The sequence below is a fragment of the Lolium perenne genome, chromosome 4 (genome assembly GCF_019359855.2).
Source record: "Lolium perenne isolate Kyuss_39 chromosome 4, Kyuss_2.0, whole genome shotgun sequence".
NCBI classification, from domain to species: Eukaryota; Viridiplantae; Streptophyta; class Magnoliopsida; order Poales; family Poaceae; genus Lolium; species Lolium perenne.
This window is the reverse complement of record NC_067247.2, coordinates 60745316-60764999: the sequence shown is the minus strand read 5'-3', so window position 1 is coordinate 60764999 and position 19684 is coordinate 60745316. Positions and strand designations below refer to the sequence as shown.

General features: G+C 46.4%; 2 protein-coding genes across 3 annotated transcripts; both read right to left on the bottom strand.

Moving 5' to 3' along the window:
• Window positions 1-1881: 1881 nt before the first annotated feature.
• On the bottom strand, window positions 1882-4991 carry LOC127346825 (uncharacterized). Its single transcript, XM_051373083.1, has 4 exons — window positions 4980-4991; window positions 3427-4501; window positions 3216-3276; window positions 1882-2149 (listed from the first exon to the last, which is right to left on the bottom strand). The coding sequence occupies exons 1-4, from the start codon at window positions 4989-4991 to the stop codon at window positions 1882-1884; spliced, it is 1416 nt and encodes a 471-aa protein (XP_051229043.1).
• Window positions 4992-7317: 2326 nt separating this feature from the next.
• Window positions 7318-18593, bottom strand: LOC127292699 (mitogen-activated protein kinase kinase kinase 5). 2 transcript variants are annotated; one of them, XM_051322146.1, is made up of 11 exons: window positions 17876-18593; window positions 16167-16802; window positions 16015-16102; window positions 15649-15711; window positions 15407-15570; window positions 12186-12261; window positions 11664-11723; window positions 8671-8790; window positions 8226-8435; window positions 8043-8143; window positions 7318-7951 (listed from the first exon to the last, which is right to left on the bottom strand). In XM_051322146.1, exons 1-11 carry the CDS (start codon window positions 18418-18420, stop codon window positions 7726-7728), a joined length of 2289 nt encoding a protein of 762 aa, XP_051178106.1. In that variant the 5' UTR covers window positions 18421-18593; the 3' UTR covers window positions 7318-7725. The 2 variants fall into 2 exon arrangements, with proteins under 2 accessions (XP_051178106.1, XP_051178107.1); XM_051322147.1 differs by having other exon boundaries at window positions 8064-8143; window positions 17876-18590.
• Window positions 18594-19684: the final 1091 nt, after the last annotated feature.

The window sequence follows — 19684 nt, the reverse complement described above, 5'->3', positions numbered from 1 at the left end:
CTAAATTGCAACGGTCTATTATGCTCTAGAGGTTACTTAAATATGAACTCCGAATGTTGTGGAGCTTGTTTACTCCGGCTTGAGGGAGCTCTTGTAGCCCTACACAATGAATGGTGTTTGTTATCCAACAAGAGAGTGTATGTAGCATAAGAGAAGAGAACTTATTTATTTATGTGATCATTGTTGAGAGTGTCCACTAGTGAAAGTATGATCCCTAGGCCTTGTTTCTAAGCATTGAAACATCGTTTCCAACAAGTTCTGCTACATGTTTGCTTGCTGCCATTTTTATTTCAGATTGCAATTACTACTTATAATCTCTGTTGGACAAGGCGACGCTTAGGCACCGCTTAAGCACGCTTAGGCACTAGGCGATGGACAAACGCCTCGCCTAGGGCATAAGCGGTAGTCTAGGCAGTGTAATAAAGAAATTGTCTTCCACAATAAGAAATCATGCAATACTTCACGATCGAGTTAGATGGCCATTGTTTTCAAGGTATTTAATAAAAATTTACACATTTACATGTTCTAAATTAATGTTATAATAACCCATATACACACTTGTTGGTATAAACTATGCCCGCCTAGGCTGCGCCTAGGCCGCTTAAGCATCGCCTAGGCACTAGGCGAATGGGAATCGCCTCGCTTACGCCTAGCGCTTTTTCCAACCTTGCTTATAATCATCCATATTACTTGTATTTCACTATCTCTTCGCCGAACTAGTGCACCTATACATCTAACAAGTGTATTAGGTGTGTTGGGGACACAAGAGACTTCTTGTATCTTAATTGCAGGGTTGCTTGAGAGGGATATCTTTGACCTCTACCTCCCTGAGTTCGATAAACCTTGGGTGATTCACTTAAGGGAAACTTGCTGCTGTTCTACAAACCTCTACTCTTGGAGGCCCAACACTGTCTACAGGAATAGAAGCGTGCGTAGACATCAGGGTGGCAGGAGCTCATGCCGGCACGCTCGAGAATCTCGAGAACGTACTGGGTCTGGGAGAGAAACATCCCCTGGGAATCTTGTCGGACGGCAAGGCCGAGGAAGTGATGAAGCTCGCCCAGATCGGTCATGGCGAACTCAGCACTAAGGGCGGTGATCACGCGCTCGAGTAAGGCCGTAGACGAAGCCGTGAGGATGATGTCGTCGACGTAGAGGAGCAAGTATGTCGTGTCGTGTATGCCGTGAAGGATGAAGAGCGATGTATCCGACTTGGAGCAGGTGAAGCCGAAGGCGGTGACGAAAGTCGCAAACCGATGATACTAGGCGCGAGGGGCTTGCTTCAGCCCGTAGAGCGCCCGATTGAGGCGGCACACATGACTGGGGCGGGCAGAGTCAACGAACCCGGTGGGCTGATGACAAAAGACCACCTCGGAGAGCTTCTCATGGAGGAAGGCATTCTTCACATCCAGTTGACGAATCTTCCAGTTGGCGGAGAGGGCGATGGAGAGAATAGTCCGGATGGTGGCGGGTTTGACCACCGGACTAAAGGTCTCGTCGAAGTCGATGTCGTGCTCCTGTGAGAAGCCGCGAAGCACCCAACGCGCTTTGTAGCGGTCTAGGGAGCCGTCGGGTTTGTACTTGTGCCGAAAGATCCACTTGCCGGAGACGATGTTGGCGTTCGCAGGCGGGACGACAAGCTCCCAGGTGTCGTTGGCGAGGAGGGCGCCATACTCGTCGGTCATGGCCGCTAGCCAGTTCGGGTCATTGAGAGCACCGCGAACTGACTTAGGGACCGGCGAGGGAGAGGCGGCGGTGTCGACGTGGAGGTTGAGGCGGGGGCGCGGGCCGAAGACCTTGCCGGCTTGACGGCGAGTCACCATGTGGTGAACTGGCGCGGTCGGGGCGGTAGGCGGTGGCACGGCATCAGGCGGTGCAGCCTCATCGTCGTCCGAAGCCGCAGGAGACGAACCAGCCGGTGAGGGGCCAGGTGCTGGTGAAGCCCGGGCGGGGGAGGCCGGTGTCGCGGGAGACGATGAGGCGGGGGAGGCCACGGGAGACGACCCAGGAGCTGGCGAGGCCCGGCTCGGTGAGGCCGGTGGTGAGGACGCTGGCGAGGGGGCCGGCGTGGAAGCCGACGTACGCGAGGCTGAAGGCGTCGGCGCGTAGACGGCTGGTGGAGAGGGAGGCCCAGTGGGCCGATGCACCTCTGCAGAGCGATGCGGCCCAGCGTGCATGGGGGGCATGGGCACCGAGACGGGGACGTCGATCGGATCGATGTCGAGCGGTGGTGAGGCGGTGTGCTGCTGCAAGTTAGTAACCGGAAAACCGGGAGCAAAAGGGAACTGATTCTCATCAAAAACCACATGTCGTGAGATGATGATGCGCCGAGACTCTATATCCATGCAGCGATAGCCCCGATGGTTAGATGTGTAACCTAGGAAAACACAGGCGACCGAACGAGGAGATAATTTATGTGGCATAGTAGCAGCGGTGTTAGGAGAACACAAACAGCCAAAAGTGCGGATATGAGAGTAAGTAGGAGTTATGGAAAACAGGGCGAAAAAAGGGCATGGCGCGGAAATAGCTTTAGTGGGGATGCGGTTGAGGAGGTATGTGGCGGTGTGAAGAGATTCAACCCAAAAAGTAGTCGGGCACGTGAGCTTGAAAAAGCAAAGTGCGAACAATATCATTAACGGTGCGAATAATGCGTTCAGCTTTACCGTTCTGTGGAGACGTGTATGGGCATGAGAAACGAAGGAGGATACCGTGTGCGGCGGCAAGAGCGTGAAGAGCATGATTGTCAAACTCTTTGCCATTGTCCATCTGAATTGCTTGGATGGAGAGGGGAAACTGAGTGACAGCATAGTTGCGAAAGTTAGACAGCAATGAAAACACTTCAGATTTAGGCCGCACAGGAAACATCCACAAATAATGAGTAAAATCGTCTAAGATGACAAGAAAATACTTATAGCCAGAAACACTCTCCACAGGTGATGTCCATAAATCACAATGTATTAATTCAAAAGCACGATGAGTTTGTGTGGTAGAAGCCGAAAAAGGTAACCGTACATGATGTCCTAGTTGACAAGCATGACAAGTACTAGGGGTGGGGGAAACTTTGGTGAATGGGAGGAACGCGGATGACACAAGGCATTGGAGAGCACCATGACCAAGATGACCGAGGCGCCGATGCCAAAGGGTGGAGTCCGGGGAGACGGTGGTGAGCGCATGGCGTCGAGGTGACCGGATAGAGGTCACCCGTGCTACTGCACCTGAGAATCACGGCCCCTGTCCTGAGATCCTTCACAGAAAAACCCCACGGGTCAAATTCAACTGAACAGAAATTATCAGTGGTAAATTGACGGACAGAAATAAGATTTTTAACAATGCGAGGAGTAACAAGAACATCACGAAGGGAAAGTGTGCGCGATGAATTTGTAGAGAGAGACGCATGTCCGGATTGAGTGACCGGTATAGAGGAACCATCTCCAACAAGAACACGAGAGTGTGGTGGAGATGAGGAGAGGGTGAGTAGGTTACCGGCGTCCGAGGACATGTGAGCGGACGCGCCCGTATCCATGTGCCAGTCGGTGGGATCCTGAAGGCTCATGGTGTTGAAGTAGTTGGCGAGGGCGGAGGGATCCCAGGTTGGTGCAGGGGAGGCGCCGTAAGGGACGCCATACGGAGCCTGGCCGGGGTAGGAGAACGTCACCGGCGGAGGGGGCGTGGGGTAGGTGAGGTACCCCTGCGCGGCTGGTCGTGGCGGAGGCGCGTACGAGGGACGCGGGGCGGGCGCGAAGGGGCGAGGCCCGAGGACCCCTGGAGGCCCGACCATGGGGTACATGTGGATGGCGCCGGTCCATGGGTTCTGCACGGTGGGGACGGGTGCCGGTGAGGGGTACCCGGTCTTCCTCTTCTTCCCCCGGCCGCGGTGAGGAGCAGCGGGGGCACCCTGGCCCAAGGGAGCGCCGTAACTCGGAGGGGCGCCGTAGGCGGGTGGTGCAGGTGGCGCCGGGGCGCGGTAGCCGCCAGGGGTAGGGGCGGAGTAGAAGACCCCCGGCGTGGACGAGCGCTTGGTGGAGGGCTTGAGCTCGTGGAGGAGCAGCAGGTTGCGGAACTGCGGAAAGTCGGGGAAGGGCGTCATGTATGGCACCATACTACCAACCTCCTTGAAGTCGTCGGAGGGACCCTTGATGGTGTTCCAGACGAGGGTGTTGTCGGTGACCGAAGCACCGTTGTCGGCCAGGGCGTCGGCGACCGATTTCTGCTCAAGGCAGTAGTCGTTGACGCTCTTGTCGCCCTGCTCGATGTTCCGGAACTTCTGCTCGAAGTAGCCCGTGCGCGCCTGCTGGTTGTCGCGGAAGAGGGCGATGATGCGTGAGAGGATGGTGAAGGCGTTGGGCGCCTCCGTCATCACCATGTCGACGATGTCGGTGTTGATGGAGCCGTACAGCCAGTGCAGGACGGTGGAGTCCATCCGCAGCCAGTCCTCGGGGTCGGTGGCGAGGGGGACGGCGGAGACGAGGTGGTCGGCGAGGGCGTACTGGGTGACGGCAACCTGCAAGAAATTGCGCCACTTGGTGAAGTTGGAGGCCTTGAGGTCGAGGGTGACGGGGATGAGAGACTTGATGCTCTGGATCGCCGTGGCTTGAGCCCAAAGCGCGGCGTGGTGGTGTGTAGCGGGGAGAGGGGAGGGGGAAGGGGGAGCTCAGCGGCGGCGGCCATGGGAGAGGCGGCGCGGCGAGGTGGGGCGACTACCTTAGGGCGGCGGCGGTAGAAAAAGGGGGCGGAGGCGTGAGATCGTTTGTCTGATACCATGATAGAATTAGAAAAGGAGAATGATTTGCCACACATTGTGGTCTTTCACGTATCTCATATATATAGGCATTTACACAAGATATACATGGATACCAATCCTGACCATAATGGCCAAATATCAAGCACTAAATATGGTAGGGTATAAACTGAATATGCTAGGTATATGTTGGGCATATTCGGTTTGCCTAATAGTAAAGCTTCGCTTTGCTTTCATTTACCGAAAATGCCATTGGAGTTTCCAGCGGGGAGGCGCAGTCTCGTACAAGCAACTTCTCTTCCTCTTTCGAAAAGTAGCAAAGCGGTGTCAGGTTGGAAGCCTGCAACTATACTCGAAATTATATTGTATATTTAAATTTCTTGAATACCAGAAGTCTACAAAAATCAACTGTATATTTTATTTATTTTTCCTTTCTCCTCTATAAGATTCTAGAAAACATTTTCTAAATTTTACAACATGAAAACAGGCTTCTAATTTTAAAAATTATAAATAGAAGCCTAGTTCAGATTATAGTTATTCAAATTTCCGAAACATGTATTTACTCACTTTGGAGTTAAAATGAGTGTCTTCCATGATTTAACAGAATTCCTATAATTCATTTTAATATACAAGTGGGTATTATGTCTATGAATAGAAAGTAATTAAATAGGTAAACTATAAAATAAATAAATAAATAATGCACAAATGGCAAAAGGTGAAACAGATAATTAAATTGGGCAATCTTTAGAAGTAAGAGTGAAAAGTAGAGCTTGCTCTTTCACCAATGATGGTTAGAGCACGAGGAACCATTGGCTAGTAGAAGAAGCCTAGAACAGTCTTCAAATTGATACTACCTGGCGGCAAAGAATGTCTTCTTCCGCCATGGTACTTTTTCGATTAAAAATGGGGCACCGATACGGTTCTGGGAGGACACTTGGTTAGACAATGCACACTTAAGTGAATAGTAACCTACTTTGTATACTATTGTTCGTCGCAAAAGTGATACCATTGCTAAGGTAATGGATACCTCACCTCCGAATGTGATGTTCAGACGAGTTTTACTTGGACAAAGGTTGTTAGCATGGAATGCCCTGATCCACCGGCTTGGAGATATACAACTATCACCAAAACCGAATGAATCCAGGGTGGAATCCGCCCTGCTGTCTCAATCGGTCGAACTGTATCGGTCAACTATAGGAAACTGGCTTGGTAAAGGTGAACGGTCCTGTTCAAGCATTGGCGCATAACGGGAGGCTAGCTCAGTAGATTAGTTCTTTAGTTTAGGAGTGAATGCTTTGCTTTCTTTTCTGTGGCTCTTTCTCGGTAAAATCACTATACAATGTGATCCTTCATTCTGATATACCAGTTGATAATAATAAGAAAATTTGGAAGATGAAGATACCATTAAAAATCAAAAAAATTGGATGGTACCTTCGTCGAGGAGTTATCCTCACCAAAGACAATCTTGTTAAGCGAAACTGGCATGAAAGTACACGGTGTGTTTTCTGTCAACAGGAGGAAACGATTAAACACCTTTTCTTCAAGTGCCAATTTGCGAAATCTATATGGTCAGTCATCCAAGTAGGGTCTACCCTGTTTCCCCCGACTAGTGTGGCCAATGTCTTCGGCAATTGGCTACATGGTGTCGATCCAAGGTTCAAGTTGCTTCTTAGGGTGGGGGCGCTAGCAATCATCTTGGCGCTCTGGCTAAGTAGAAATGACAAGATTTTTAACGACAAAAATTGCTCCCTTTTGCAGGTTATATACAGATGCACAACTATTCTCCGTTCGTGGTTACCTCTTCAGCGAGTGGAGAACCGAGACCTGTTTACGGAGGTCTGTACACGGTTGGAGGCTACGGCGAGGGATACTTTTTTCCTACGTGGGTGGCAGCATAGTCTACGGATTGAAGCCCCATCCACACCTTAGGCGTTTTATATTTCATCGTTTCGATATGTATTTCGCCTAGTTTTGTTTTATCAGAATTTTCACTTGACCCCATAAACAGCTGTGTGCATCTGATTATGCAGAGGCTGAATGTAATTTCTTATCAAAGTAATAAAGCATTCTTTATCAAAAAACCAGAAAGATCGGTAATGTATATTTCGTGTGCATATATGCACAACAATCGTATTGACTGGAGAATAGGGCTTCAATCTAAACACTACCCAGCGTCCCAGCCCCACCCATTACTCCGCATCTCTTTACTCATTTCTAACAAGATAAATCAACACCCTTCAGTACTATAAAGATCACACTACGCTACCTGTCAAAAAATCACAGTATGCTCCACATGGTCGGATGACTATTGTGTCAACAGAAAAGCCACATGAGCCGTACAAGTGGTTAGCCTCTGTTACGCGGTCTCTATCGTGGTAATGAAAAACTCATGCTGGACAGAAAGATGCAGCTTCGCCTGTAACTTATGATGTATCTTCAGAGCCTGTTGCGCATTTATTAGTCACATCCATTGGATGATCATAAGGTTCAAGTTGGCATCCCAGCTAGGTAGAATGACCAGCGTGAGTAACAAACTTGCAGCGTATTGAGCCTGTGATCAGGACCAGATGGGCAATTACTACCACCAGAAAAGATTATACATTTCAATTCACAGAACACCAATTGTGTACATCTTGGCCCTCAATACCACACGATCTTTGTGTTGCCAATTCACGTTTATTGTTACCTGAGCCCCCAAAAAACCATCAACAATGATTACATCGAGGTATGTTTACAACATGTAACACCACACAGGCTACAATTACAACCCTAATGTCCTACGCGTTGGCAACAATTAGGATAATCAGCTTTACCTACAGCTAATCCTAAACAATATGCTACAAAGGGTACACCACATTTCCCGTCGAAAATAAACATTACAGGCTCCACACAGCCCCCTCATGTCCCGTTGTGGTCATACCATCGGGATGTCCTTTTACAACAACAGTACTTTACAAGTGCTTGCCCACCTAGATGGCACTCCGTCTTCAATACGAAAACATATTCAATGTTTCCTTTCCGTTAGGCTTCGGCAATGGACTAGGCTGTGGACATGCAATTGAAAAATGCATACCGTTTGGTGTATTATGAGCTGCAGAGCTGGGACTAGACTTATAACTCAGTGGCGGAGGGGACAAGCTATGAGTTTCCAAGCTGGTTGGGGCCATCAAACGATGACCCAGTGACCCAGGACTTCTAGAGCTGCTTGTTTCACTGGTCAGAAAAGGTAAATAATTAACTGGGTCAAGATCTCTAATAGTGCAAAACTTTCATGAACAGACCAAACATGAAAATACAGACAGACCAATGTGAAGAAAGTACACACCCAGTTGTGTTCGTTTGTTTCCCTCTCAGGCAAGTGTCAGTCTTCCAGGACTTCTTTTCTCTCACCGAGTGTCCAGCATCCTGTCATTATCTTGCAAAGTCATGCACGTGAACGACAATCTTGAAACACAGGAGGATAGAGCACCCGAGGACAAAAGCTTACAGGGGATTTTATTCCTGCAAGCGAATGTGTAGAACTGTTCTGGCTGAAGTGATTTGAATTTTGTATGAATGGGTGTTCAAGCAGCTTGGTTGCTGTAGGTCTCTCCGCTGGGTTTCTCCTGAAGCAGCCTCTCAGAAAATCCTTCCCTTCTGATGATAAGTTATCTGGTATTGGTGGGTCTTTATTCAACACCTTAAACATTGCAGCAGGCTGTCGCACCATAGAAAAGCAGATTCCATGCTTTAGAATCCCAGAGGGAAGTACCCAAATGTTAAAATACATAACTTCTCCATTAGGAATTTTAATTAGGCTACGGTGCCACTGTAGCAATTATCATTACTTGTAGATAAAAAAATTATTGAAAAGTGGGCTACTAACTACATAAATCCAACTCATAGAATACATCCTAGTTTTGCTAAAAAGGGGAAAGGTTCAAATTAATTACCCCTTCAAGACCACTCCAAGGAGGCTTGCCTGTGAACATCTCAATAATTGTACAACCAAGGCTCCAGATATCAACAGCAAGATCATAACCGACATCTTTTCCAAGTGTAGCCTGGACAACCTGGGATATAAATGCGCAAGTGTGACTGTGCCATATAGTGATGAGTAGCAACTTACAGTTCTATTAAACAAGCCAAGTGGCAAAAACAAAAACAAAAAAGTGAACATTCAAATGACAACTTGGCTGAACAAAAATTTAATGATTTTACAGTAAAACGCCCATTCAAAGGAGTAAATGATTTCATATCGAGTAAGATTGCAAACCAGAGCTACTAAATATTAAACGGAGTGGATGGTCTAAACCAAAGAAGGATTATGTTTAACTGAACGTCGATGCAGCGTTCTGTCTAGAGAAGGAAGTTGGAGCCGCAGGCTCCAAAGGATGGATTGATCCTAGCGGGTCAAATTGGATGTTCCAAGATGATCGTCAATGTTGATTGTATGGAAATAATCCAAACTTTGAAGAGCGCACTTTTTTAGCTAGAGGTTTCAGCTAGGGAAGCTTCTGCGATCTTTGAAGAATGTACCTTTTTAGCTAGAGGTTTTGATCATGGAATTTTTGAGCATTGCTATAGGGAGCTCAATACTGTAGCATACTTTTGCTCCTCATGTAGAGCAAACCAAACTTGTGCTTGGTGATGGGAGATCCCAAGATTTTATTCTTTCTAGTTTGGTGAATGATGTAATGCCATTTGAGAATCAATAAAGTGCCCATGATGGCTTTCCCTCAAAAAAACTTAGAAGAAAAATGTCCACTTCACGATCTTGAACTATTGCAGAAGTTGAAGTTTCAACCTTAAACACGTAAACCGTTTATTTTCAACACTAATTATGAGACCAGTTTACTTTACCCCTTCACTACAGTTAACAAAAATAAAGATTGAAATGTGAACTTCTGCAATAATTTAAGATTGCAAAGTGGGAAGTTTACTCTTAATTTAAGGGCATATACAGTAGAGGTTGTTACAAAATCTAATCTAGGTGGATGTCATGGGAGTTGAGCATCCCCTGAACATATTGTAACATGTTTAAAGTTATCAGCATGATTTATGTAAATTGTACTAACTTAGGTCGGTTCGATGGTCAATGTTTGAGAAATCAGCTCATAAGTGTCGAAGTACACACACACATCGCATAAAAATAAAATTCCGTTAAAACCATGAATCCCTTTCGAGCGTTTGGAACATCTGTGCTTTATTTTATTTTTCCTGAGCTCAAGTCCAGAAGAAGACTACAGGAAATGGGTAGACACACATATTTTCATATATTCGCAGCAGACTGCAGCATACTAGTGAACTGGCATCAAAAGCTCAAACTCCCGATCAAGTCCAGAATATCGTTATCAGCACAAAATAAGAAGAAACCTTGGAAAATCGTCGTTACTTATTCCTCCTGTGCAAGGGCACACACTGTAATCCTCCCTGACATTGTCAGCTTCACATCCACATCTGGCAGTCGAGATTCAGGAACTAAGACCATGTGAGGATGTTTGCAAATGCCGTTGATGCAATGCCGAATGGAACCATGCTGGTCTTTCCCATGCTCAATGAGACGATAACTATACTGAAGCTTGATTCCTCCAGGACTCAGGCTTCATTGTTCAGTAACAATGCAATTTCAACAGCACGCATTCAACACGTTTCATGTATCAATAGACTCAAGCTTCAGGTTTCACAAGTGTTACAATAATGTTTCAGGTCTCAGAAAAAAGTTCCAATGCATGGATTTCAATACTTACAACAGGGTAGCAAGTCTCAGGTCCCTGGGATTGAGCTAATCATGAAGTTTACAGGACCTTCCAACCAAATTTTAGGAGGTTTTGAAACTGTTTCAGCTGGTTAGGATACATGGTTTCAATTGGGTTTCATTAAATTTTAAGAATGGAGATGATGCACCGGCGGGCTGCATATCAACAGCACTGAACTGAAGGAGTGTCAGAAAGAGAAGCAAAGAGTATGCCTAACAGGATGTTGAAAGCTCCATTTGGAGTAAATTGTGTGTCTAATATCCATATTCCACGGAATGGCTATCTAGGCAGCCATGGTGGTGCCAGATATGACTCAGAAGAGGCGGCGGCAGTAGCGATCCAGTGTGACAGGGAAGTCTGGAGGCACCAAAGGCGTGCCAGATATGACTCAGAAGAGGCGGCGGCAGTAGCGATCCAGTGTGACAGGGAAGTCTGGAGGCACCAAAGGCAGTCAAAGGTGCATTGAGGAGTGTGATGCTGTCACCATCATCTTTATTACCTGGAACCAGACACAATCAAGAGATGGAGGGGGAGGCATGTAGTAGTCATGTCAATCCTACATTGCAGGGGGGAGGCAGCGAGGGCACCGGAAGCGAGCTGAGGAGTCCATTGCAATTGCCATCGAAGTTGTGGATGCCCACAAGTTCTGGAAGTGGGATTGATCTATAAAGAGCAAAGCCCATCACTGAATTATAGGTGGACGAAACAGATAGTCCTGAGGTGACCAGTTAGGTGCCTTTTTCCTATTAACAAAATGTGAAATTTATGGAACCATTCAAGGCCCCTAGAAGTGTTTTTGGTTTTCAAAAAGTGATTCTAGCTCCAACTGGCCGAACAAGCTTCAAATGGAGGTGACTCTGATCCTATTTGGTCTGTAAGTTCCGGCCCCAGCCTGGAAGCTTTGAATGAGCACTAGCATGGCAAAAAAAACGCAACTCTTTTATATTTTTCCTGAGTAGTCTGAAACAGCAAAGCAGTGGATTAATGCATTGCATGGTATCCAAAGGAAACCGTGATACATTTTATTTTGGCTGCCAGAGAATAACTACAATAGCAAAAACAGCTAGTTTCTACACGGCAGTATTTTTCTATGCCTACTGTGCTTGACAATCTGATATTAACCTTGCTGCAACCAGATGGAGGAAAAGGGAAAATGATGATTAATACAAAGAATAACCAGTTCGCACCTCAGGGGCCATCCAGTATGGTGTTCCCTTCAGCGAAAGATTTGGAGTCGCAGTACTCAACTGAAAGAAAAACAGTTAAGGGAAATTAGTTAGAAAAGTAGCTCGGTAGCAAATAAGGAAAACCTAAAATTTCAAATCCACTGGAGAAAATAAACCCTGCAGTGGTAAATCCACATAAAACTAGTTTGAATTTTGAAATAACCAATCCAACCAAAAAATTGATTGGAATATTTTACTAAGTACTCGTGCCAAATGTCAAAACTATGCAGAAAATCTCATGGAGCACATAATTCTCGGTTCTCCATAATGCAGCATAGTATAATTAAAGACAGAGATTAATTTTTTGCGTCCAATCCTTCTCACAGTAAACTAAAAAAACACAATAGTATTATCATCTCCAAAGCGTCAAATATTAGCTTAATTTAAACAAAAAAAAATCAGGACTAAAATGGCTATTGGATACTTATGTGCAACAGTAGTGCTAGCAGAAAATTATAGGCCAAGACACGAAGTGGAACTCACATGCTTAGCCATTCCAAAGTCAGCCAGTTTGACTACACCATTGACATCAACAAGCAAATTTGCTCCTTTGATATCCCTGCAAAAATATAATGATTTGTATCAACATCCATGTGTCTTTTTCAGCAGCCAATAGTTGCTAACAGACAATAGGGGGGTTAGTCCTTATGTCACACCGCACATGTAGACGAGATTTGCCTTGCTGCCTTGGGCCGTGGGATAGCTTTGCTGGGAGGCTAATGAATGCATCGGAGTATATAGACGAGTGTTGCTGCACAAGGAGGGGCATCGAAGAAGTCTGAAGTAAGGAACAGAACAAACTCTCCTCGCTTCCTCTCTCTCTCTCTCTCTCTCTCTCTCTCTCTCTCTCTCTCTCTCTCTGTTCCCGCAAGGGGGTGGGGTGTGACCGTGTGACAATTTGGTATCAGAGCAAGGTTCCTTCCACAAATTTTCCTCCCCAAAATCCCACCCAGAAAATTCCCCAAATTTTTTTTGATTAGATTTGGTTTTCAGTGGAGGTTGTGGAGGCGATGGGTGAGGCGGAAGCAACAATGGAGGCGAGACTAGCGGCAATCACGGTAAGCCTCAATGAGTCGCACAGGTTGCTTGCTTCTTGTGCTCGGCGATTGGGAGTCAAGAAGCAGGACACCACGTCTCTGTTTGCCGCCACCACCACGTTGTTGTCCGCGACGGATCAAGTACCCAAGCAGCCAGGGATCAAGCATTCACCTCCCTTGCTTATCTCCATGCATCAGGTCGTGGGTGCTCGTGTCCCACATGTGGATGCCATCTTCGTCCGCCATGCCCACAAGGTGTTTGACATCAAGCTTGGCCATCAAAGACAGCAGCAACCATTCTGCAGTCGTGGTTCCGTCCTTGGGTAACACAGAAGCAATGGCCCTCATACCAGCTGAGCTCTCGCTGGACAAGCAGCTGCAGTCATGCATCGACCTCAAGTTCAACCCAGCGTTGGGTCCTCGCCAAACCATCAGTGGCGTCGACCATGCTGTCATGACCCTTACCACTGGGCTTATCTCTGCGGACATCATTGATCCTTCGGAGACCTTCCTATTCGTCAACTGCAGCCATTAGCTGTCCTTGATCCTAAGAAGCGAGCACTCACCATGTGCTCAACAAAATGCATGGATGATGATGGTAGCGTGGCAATCTCTATGGTTTCTCGGGGTGTGTCTCGGACAACCAACATGTTGTGCGTCTTCACAGTCCAGCCCCACAATGTTGTCTGTTGAGGTTCCAGTGTGTAACGATACCAAGGACGTTTCTGCAGGCCTGTGGTTCAAGGAAGTGTTGAGCGCGACGATGTCCATTGGAAACCATGGCCTCCAGATATGCATGTTTGGGACAGCCACAAGAAGCCCATATGCAGGCCACGGCCATGGCCGTTGTTTGCATGCAATCAGCTGAAAGGTGTGCAGATGACCTTGGCCAGGCTACCACGGTGAAGAACATATTTAGTACTGCCAACTGAAACTGCGGCTATGATGAAATGTCTCTGTACTTATTGGATATATGGAGTCTGGTTAGGTACATGGAACAGTGGCCGTTTCATGATGTTGTTCTTGGTAGAATAACAGTCTGCAGCTCCATTTGAGGCATCCTATGTTATTTTATCAAGCAAATGATAGCTCGAATGTCCACATGCCAAAGCTTAATTCTGCTTACCAACAAGCCATCATCCCTACTAGTGCTTACTCTGTCAGCTATTTCCTTCTTTCATATGGAGCGCCTCTTAGTTAGTAGGTTAAGTTGGCATTTAGATCCTGGCGGTTCTAGGCATGCAGGATGGAAGCTGTCAACTGGTACTCTGGCTATGATGAAATATCTCTGTACTGAGGGCAGGGACTCATTGGATTGGTGGTGGAGTCAGTTCCGCAGCAAGGAACAGTGGCCGTTACATGATGTTGATCTTGGTACAGTAGCAGTCTGCAGTTCTATTTCAGCCATCAGGTTAAGTGGGCATTTAGATCTGGAAGATTCAAGGGACACAGGTTGGGTACAAAATAGCAACTATTTTGCTGGAACCATGAGGATCCATTCCATGAAGCATTGAATCTGCTGCCTGATTTCAACGTTTGGGACGATAGCAGGTCCAGAATTCTTGCAACTGAGATACGCTTTCAGTGGGACCCAGGAATAATAAAGAATGTTCTTTTGCATCCAATGTTGGTTCAGTTGGCTCAGAAATCGGTTATCTGCTTGTGCTTTCAATTCAAGTGATCCAAGAATTGTGCAACTACACCATTGCTGGATTCAATTTCATGGCTTGGAGGTCATGGGCTAGTAGCAGAATTAGGAGGTGTATGGGAAAGGATAAGCAATGGAGCTACATACTTGAGTGGTGCAATTCAGTTTCATTTCTATTTGAAGCTTGAGATGCCTGCTACTCTAAACACGAACACATTCCAAACTTGGAATCAGATGGTGTTTTCCACTGTTAATCATTGTTGGCCTCTTGGAAGCAGTAGCACTGAGAAAAACAACATGTCCTTGCATCAGCAATTACAAGAACCATGCAAGTGCAGGACTTTATTTTCATTCTTTGTTGCGTCAAGCAATCTTGAGTACAAGCAATGGGATCCTGGTATCCGCCAAAAGGGGTTAGAATGCTTCTCGAAGCAAGATCAACAAATACTCACTGCCAAGTTTCAGAGTTCCTCGGAATATCTGCATGCAGCCTTCGGGCCATCGAACTCACCATGCCATTGGTTAGGGCCGGTAATGTCACGACCGCACATGTAGACGAGATGGACCTTGCCGCCTTGGGCCGCGGGCTAGCTTTGCTGAGAGGCTAATGGATGCATCGGAGTATATAGACGAGTGTTGCTGCACAGGGAGGGACATCAAAGAAGTCTGAAGTAAGGAAAAAAAAAAACCAACTCTCCTTGCTTCCTCTCTCTGTTCCCAGAATTCAGGCGTCGATCGTGCCTCACGTCGCCAATCATACCGGCAAGGGGGTGGGGTGTGACACCTTAAGACATGGATAGAGCTATACAAGAAGCTCAAGAAAATAGAATGAGCTGGATACATAATAAAGTTTGGAGGACAAAATAGGACACAGCCACCTGTCAATTTGTCTATGAAATAAAAAAAAAGAGGTAATATAAAGAAACGAAGAAAACAGTTTGGTTCAGAAAGTTAAGAAACAGCAAATGGCGAACCATTATCAGATTAAAAGAAAGGAAAAAGATTAACAAAAAAATTACCTATGCATAATTTTTTGGCTATGTAGGAAAGCAAGACCCTTAAGGATATGGCGCGTGAAGTTGCGTACAACTGATTCTGTCATTGCACCACAATGTTGGCTAATGTACTTATTAATTGAACCCGGATGAACGTATTCCAGGTATATGTAGAATCTATCTTCAGTCTGCAAGGTATTCAAATAATGTTAGATATCCTTTATACAGCAAAGCAAATTCCATCATTGTGGCCAAGTAGAACTTACAGTTTCACTGCCGTAATACTGCACTATGTTTTCATGCTTGAATTGGCTAAGAAATTTAATTTCCTGAAACAAATGTGATGAGCAGTCACAGGAAGTGCAAGATTTGCATGATCCTTAGATCGTATAAGAAAATAGTGGGGCCGAGCCATGTTCCACAAATATGAAACGAGTATGGTCAGATTTCTATATATACTTGAAAGATAATGTACACTTGTAAAAGAAAGGCAACTCAGATGTAAGCATAAGCAAAATTATGATGTTTAATCCTCAATAAGAAGAGAACTTTTTTTAACAATCGCATTCAACAAGAACGTAACGATCTCCATGCTGCTGAAATAAACAACATCAACACAGGTATGGACGAACCTGTTCCAATTGCTTCAGAGATTCAACTGATTTTGCATCATCAGGAATTATGTTAACCTCTTTCATGGCACAAAGAGCTCCAGTGTGCCTGTAGATTGGTGTGAGAGAATGTTGAAAATCTAAATATTGTAATACAGATGCATTTAACATACCTATTGGTAGCTTCATATACACATCCATATGTGCCACTCCCGATGAGCTTCCGTTTTTGCCACTGACCAGCCATCGAAGGTGTCTCAACTTTTGGAAATGACTGGTGACTAAAATTTGTTTGCTTTGGGCTCACAGAAACAGGAGGGAGAGGTAATGGGTGAAAATTGCCCTCGGGGCGAGAAACGTGGTTTTCTGGGAACAAGTTTTGATGCATTGGTGATGGAGGTGCACTTGGGTATCTTGATCTAAGAGCAGGACTTCTCAATGGACTGGAGCGAGGAGATCGCTCCTGCCCACCCACAAAATTTTCAGGTGAGGTAGAAGGGGATGAAGATCCCAATAGATCTGGAGACCATGCTGATTGTGCTGGCAATGCATTGCTGCCCTGGATGGAGATTCCAGAAGATGAGAAGTCTGCATTACTTAATCTTCGAGGACTCTGTACAGGACTTGAAAACCCACTGCTCGGGGCACTTTTAGCAGGAATATTCAACCTAAAGTTCAAAGTTTCGGCTGAGCTATTCTTGAATTTATCTTTAAATGCCTTTCTCTGTTGACCAAAGGTGACCCCATTTGTGCCCTCTGACCTAAAGCCATTGTGCTCTGGAATCTTTTGAACAGTTTGGGACATAAATCTGTCATCGAAGACATTCCAGAATCAGATTCATTGTCCAATACTCCGATATAGAGCTAATGTGATCAGTGTGTCATGGAAAGGAAAGTTCACAGAGAGAGAAAAATGGGAAAAAATAAGCCCAAAAATATGGAAGACACTATGAACTTTTCTTTAGTTGTGGAACATATATGAACTTTTCTCTAGTTCTGGAACAATATAACAGTGTCATTTGTCTGAAATACGACATCAGAGATTTTGTTTAACGATCAGGTTCATGTTTAATCTTCTTTATTAGGAGCTTCATGTAGGTTAGTCAAAGCAAATTACACTTCACTGACTTCAGTGCTGAGAAATCTCAGTCACTCACGAGTTAAAATCAGGAAATCACAATCAAAGCCACCTTTTCTTATCGTGTCACGATCTAATAAATAAGCAAGTATCTTAACCAATCGTCATTATGTTCAAATGCTATTGGCCATGGGGGTAATAGTCTACATGTCCAATTCAAAATTATAACACCAAACCTACTCAACGTAGGGGGTCCAAAAGCACAGTAACTTTGTTGACATATCATCCTAATTTTGCCAAGGTACCATGATCTCCTAGTATAAGCTTATAAGTTCACGGAAGGCCCAAAGTCTTATTGGTGGAGTGCAGTACAACTACACAGAAACTGTATGTCTGAAGCCCTAATCCAAGATAACTCCATATTTCCACGATGGTTATACTTTGTGGCAAAGGTTATCCTCCCTGGTGTCTTGATCCCGGTCATTTTACTGTTCACCTATACAGTTCTCACTCACTTCAAAACATTCTGCACTACAAAGTGCACGCCATCCTGCTAGTTGTCACAGCATAAGGCAATGTTGTTATGCATTCTTATATGCCCAGATTGTGGGTAATCCCAAATTCACTGAGAAACCACTGCTAGCGGCCTCCTTGTGAACACCCTAATCGCTTCTTAGTTAATACGTACAGTACTAACTACGTAGTAGTAATTAGTAACGCTGTACTGTATGCACGAACTTTAACAGCGAAGAAAGGAAGCTTGTTGTAAACTAGTAGTAGTACACGTAGCAAAATGGGCTTCACCTTGGAAACGTGGCCGCCCTCTCGGCTCCGGCCTCCGCAAGCCCGAGGAAATCATTGGAGCCGTTGCAGTCCCCGTCGAGCATCCTCGGGGAGGGGAGCGGCCTCCCGGGGCCCCGGCACAGCGGGTCCTCCCCGTGGGGCAGCGGCAGCGGGCGGGGCATCAGGGGCGTGGAGGCGGACCTCGCGGGCGCCACCTCCATGTTGCTCGGCGACCGCGAGATCGGCGTGGAGCTCGCAGTGGCGAGGCCGGACCAGAGCGCGTCCCGCCTAGCGGGGTACGAGGAGGAGGAGGGGGCGGAGGTGGGCGAGTCGTCCATGCGGAGCGCGGAGGCCCCGACCTCGATGTCGTCGACGTGGCGCAGGCGCGGCGCCCTGGTGAGGCGGGGCTGGTGGTGGTCGTGGGGGCCCCCGGCGAGGTCGGCGCCATCGCGGCGCGGGATGCGGGAGGTGGAGGCGCGGGCCGGGGAGGCCGGCGTGGAGGCGGAGGAGGAGTGGTGGCGGTGGTGGTGGGCGTGGATGGCGGAGGAGCGCTTCCACCAGGGCATCGGGAAGGCTTATGTGGGGTCCAGGAGATGCGAAACCCTAGTGGTGAGAGTGGTAATGGCGTCGTGGTGGAGGAGGAGGAGGGGATCGGTGGAGACGACGACGACCCCCCGCCATTTTGTTTTCTCTTTCTTTTGTTTTCTCGGGAGGGAGTTGGCTCGCTCATTCGCTGTTCCTTTTTCTTCTCCACTCGCGGTTGGGGACCCGCCGGCCTACGCGGCTTGGGAACAAGTCCGGCGAGTCAATGTCTCCGGTTGCACGTCACACACTCCACACGGCCCGCGCGCTTCCTTTTCCGTTCCCTTCTACTTCCCCGTTCTTTCCATCTCTATCTTCGCTTTCGTACTGTGACGCCGTCTTTTCTTAAAAGTAACCCGCAAAGTTTTTCTTTCGCTGCAAACGCACCATTTCCCACTCATTGACAAATTTGTTAAGTCGCCGGCCAACAAACAAGATACATCAACTAACCAAAAACTATTGAACCTTATGTTCACCGCGAATTTAGTCCCAACACACATGCATATGGAGTATTCCAATGAAACTATTTAACCCGGAAGGATTTATGTTTTTCTAAATACCAAACAAACTTGTGCATCTTCATAGGTAGGAAGTAAATCGCTTGCTTCAGTTTGACGGTTCGATCTCACACATAGCGAGAAAGGCGCATTGACAAAACAGGTGCCGTCCGAAAGAGCCAGGCACACAAATTTGGTGCTTCACTCGCATGGTCAATACATTTGCGTTGTGTGGTTAGTGTTGCCTTACAAATAGACATTTGATGTACGTCTATTTTGGCTTCACATATAGTTTGACTTGCGTGAGTTGAATCGGTCCATCTAACATTACACCATCATTTGACCTACTTTGCGCAAGAGTACATAATATCACATCGAAATGATAATTTCACTTTCGACACCTACTAATATATACTGTATCAAAGTATATATATTGCGTCAACGTACATATTTGATTCGGTTAGACTCGTTCTTTGGAGACAGGTGATGTTATGTAGCTATAATTGGTGATGTAGGAGATGATCACGAGATCGCACCTTATTTTCCTCAAATTACTTCATTTAACTTCAATTTTGATTTGGTCCATGTGTTTTCATCCCGTTGCTTGGCACAAGTGGTTTTAGTCTATTCCCAACGCTAGCTTCAGGTTCACTACACAGTGTGCAATGCATATTAAAAAGGTGGTTTATAAGAGATGGGGTGTCATGATGCTCCACATTCTCGAAAGAAAGCGGGCTTTCGTCCCGCTCTA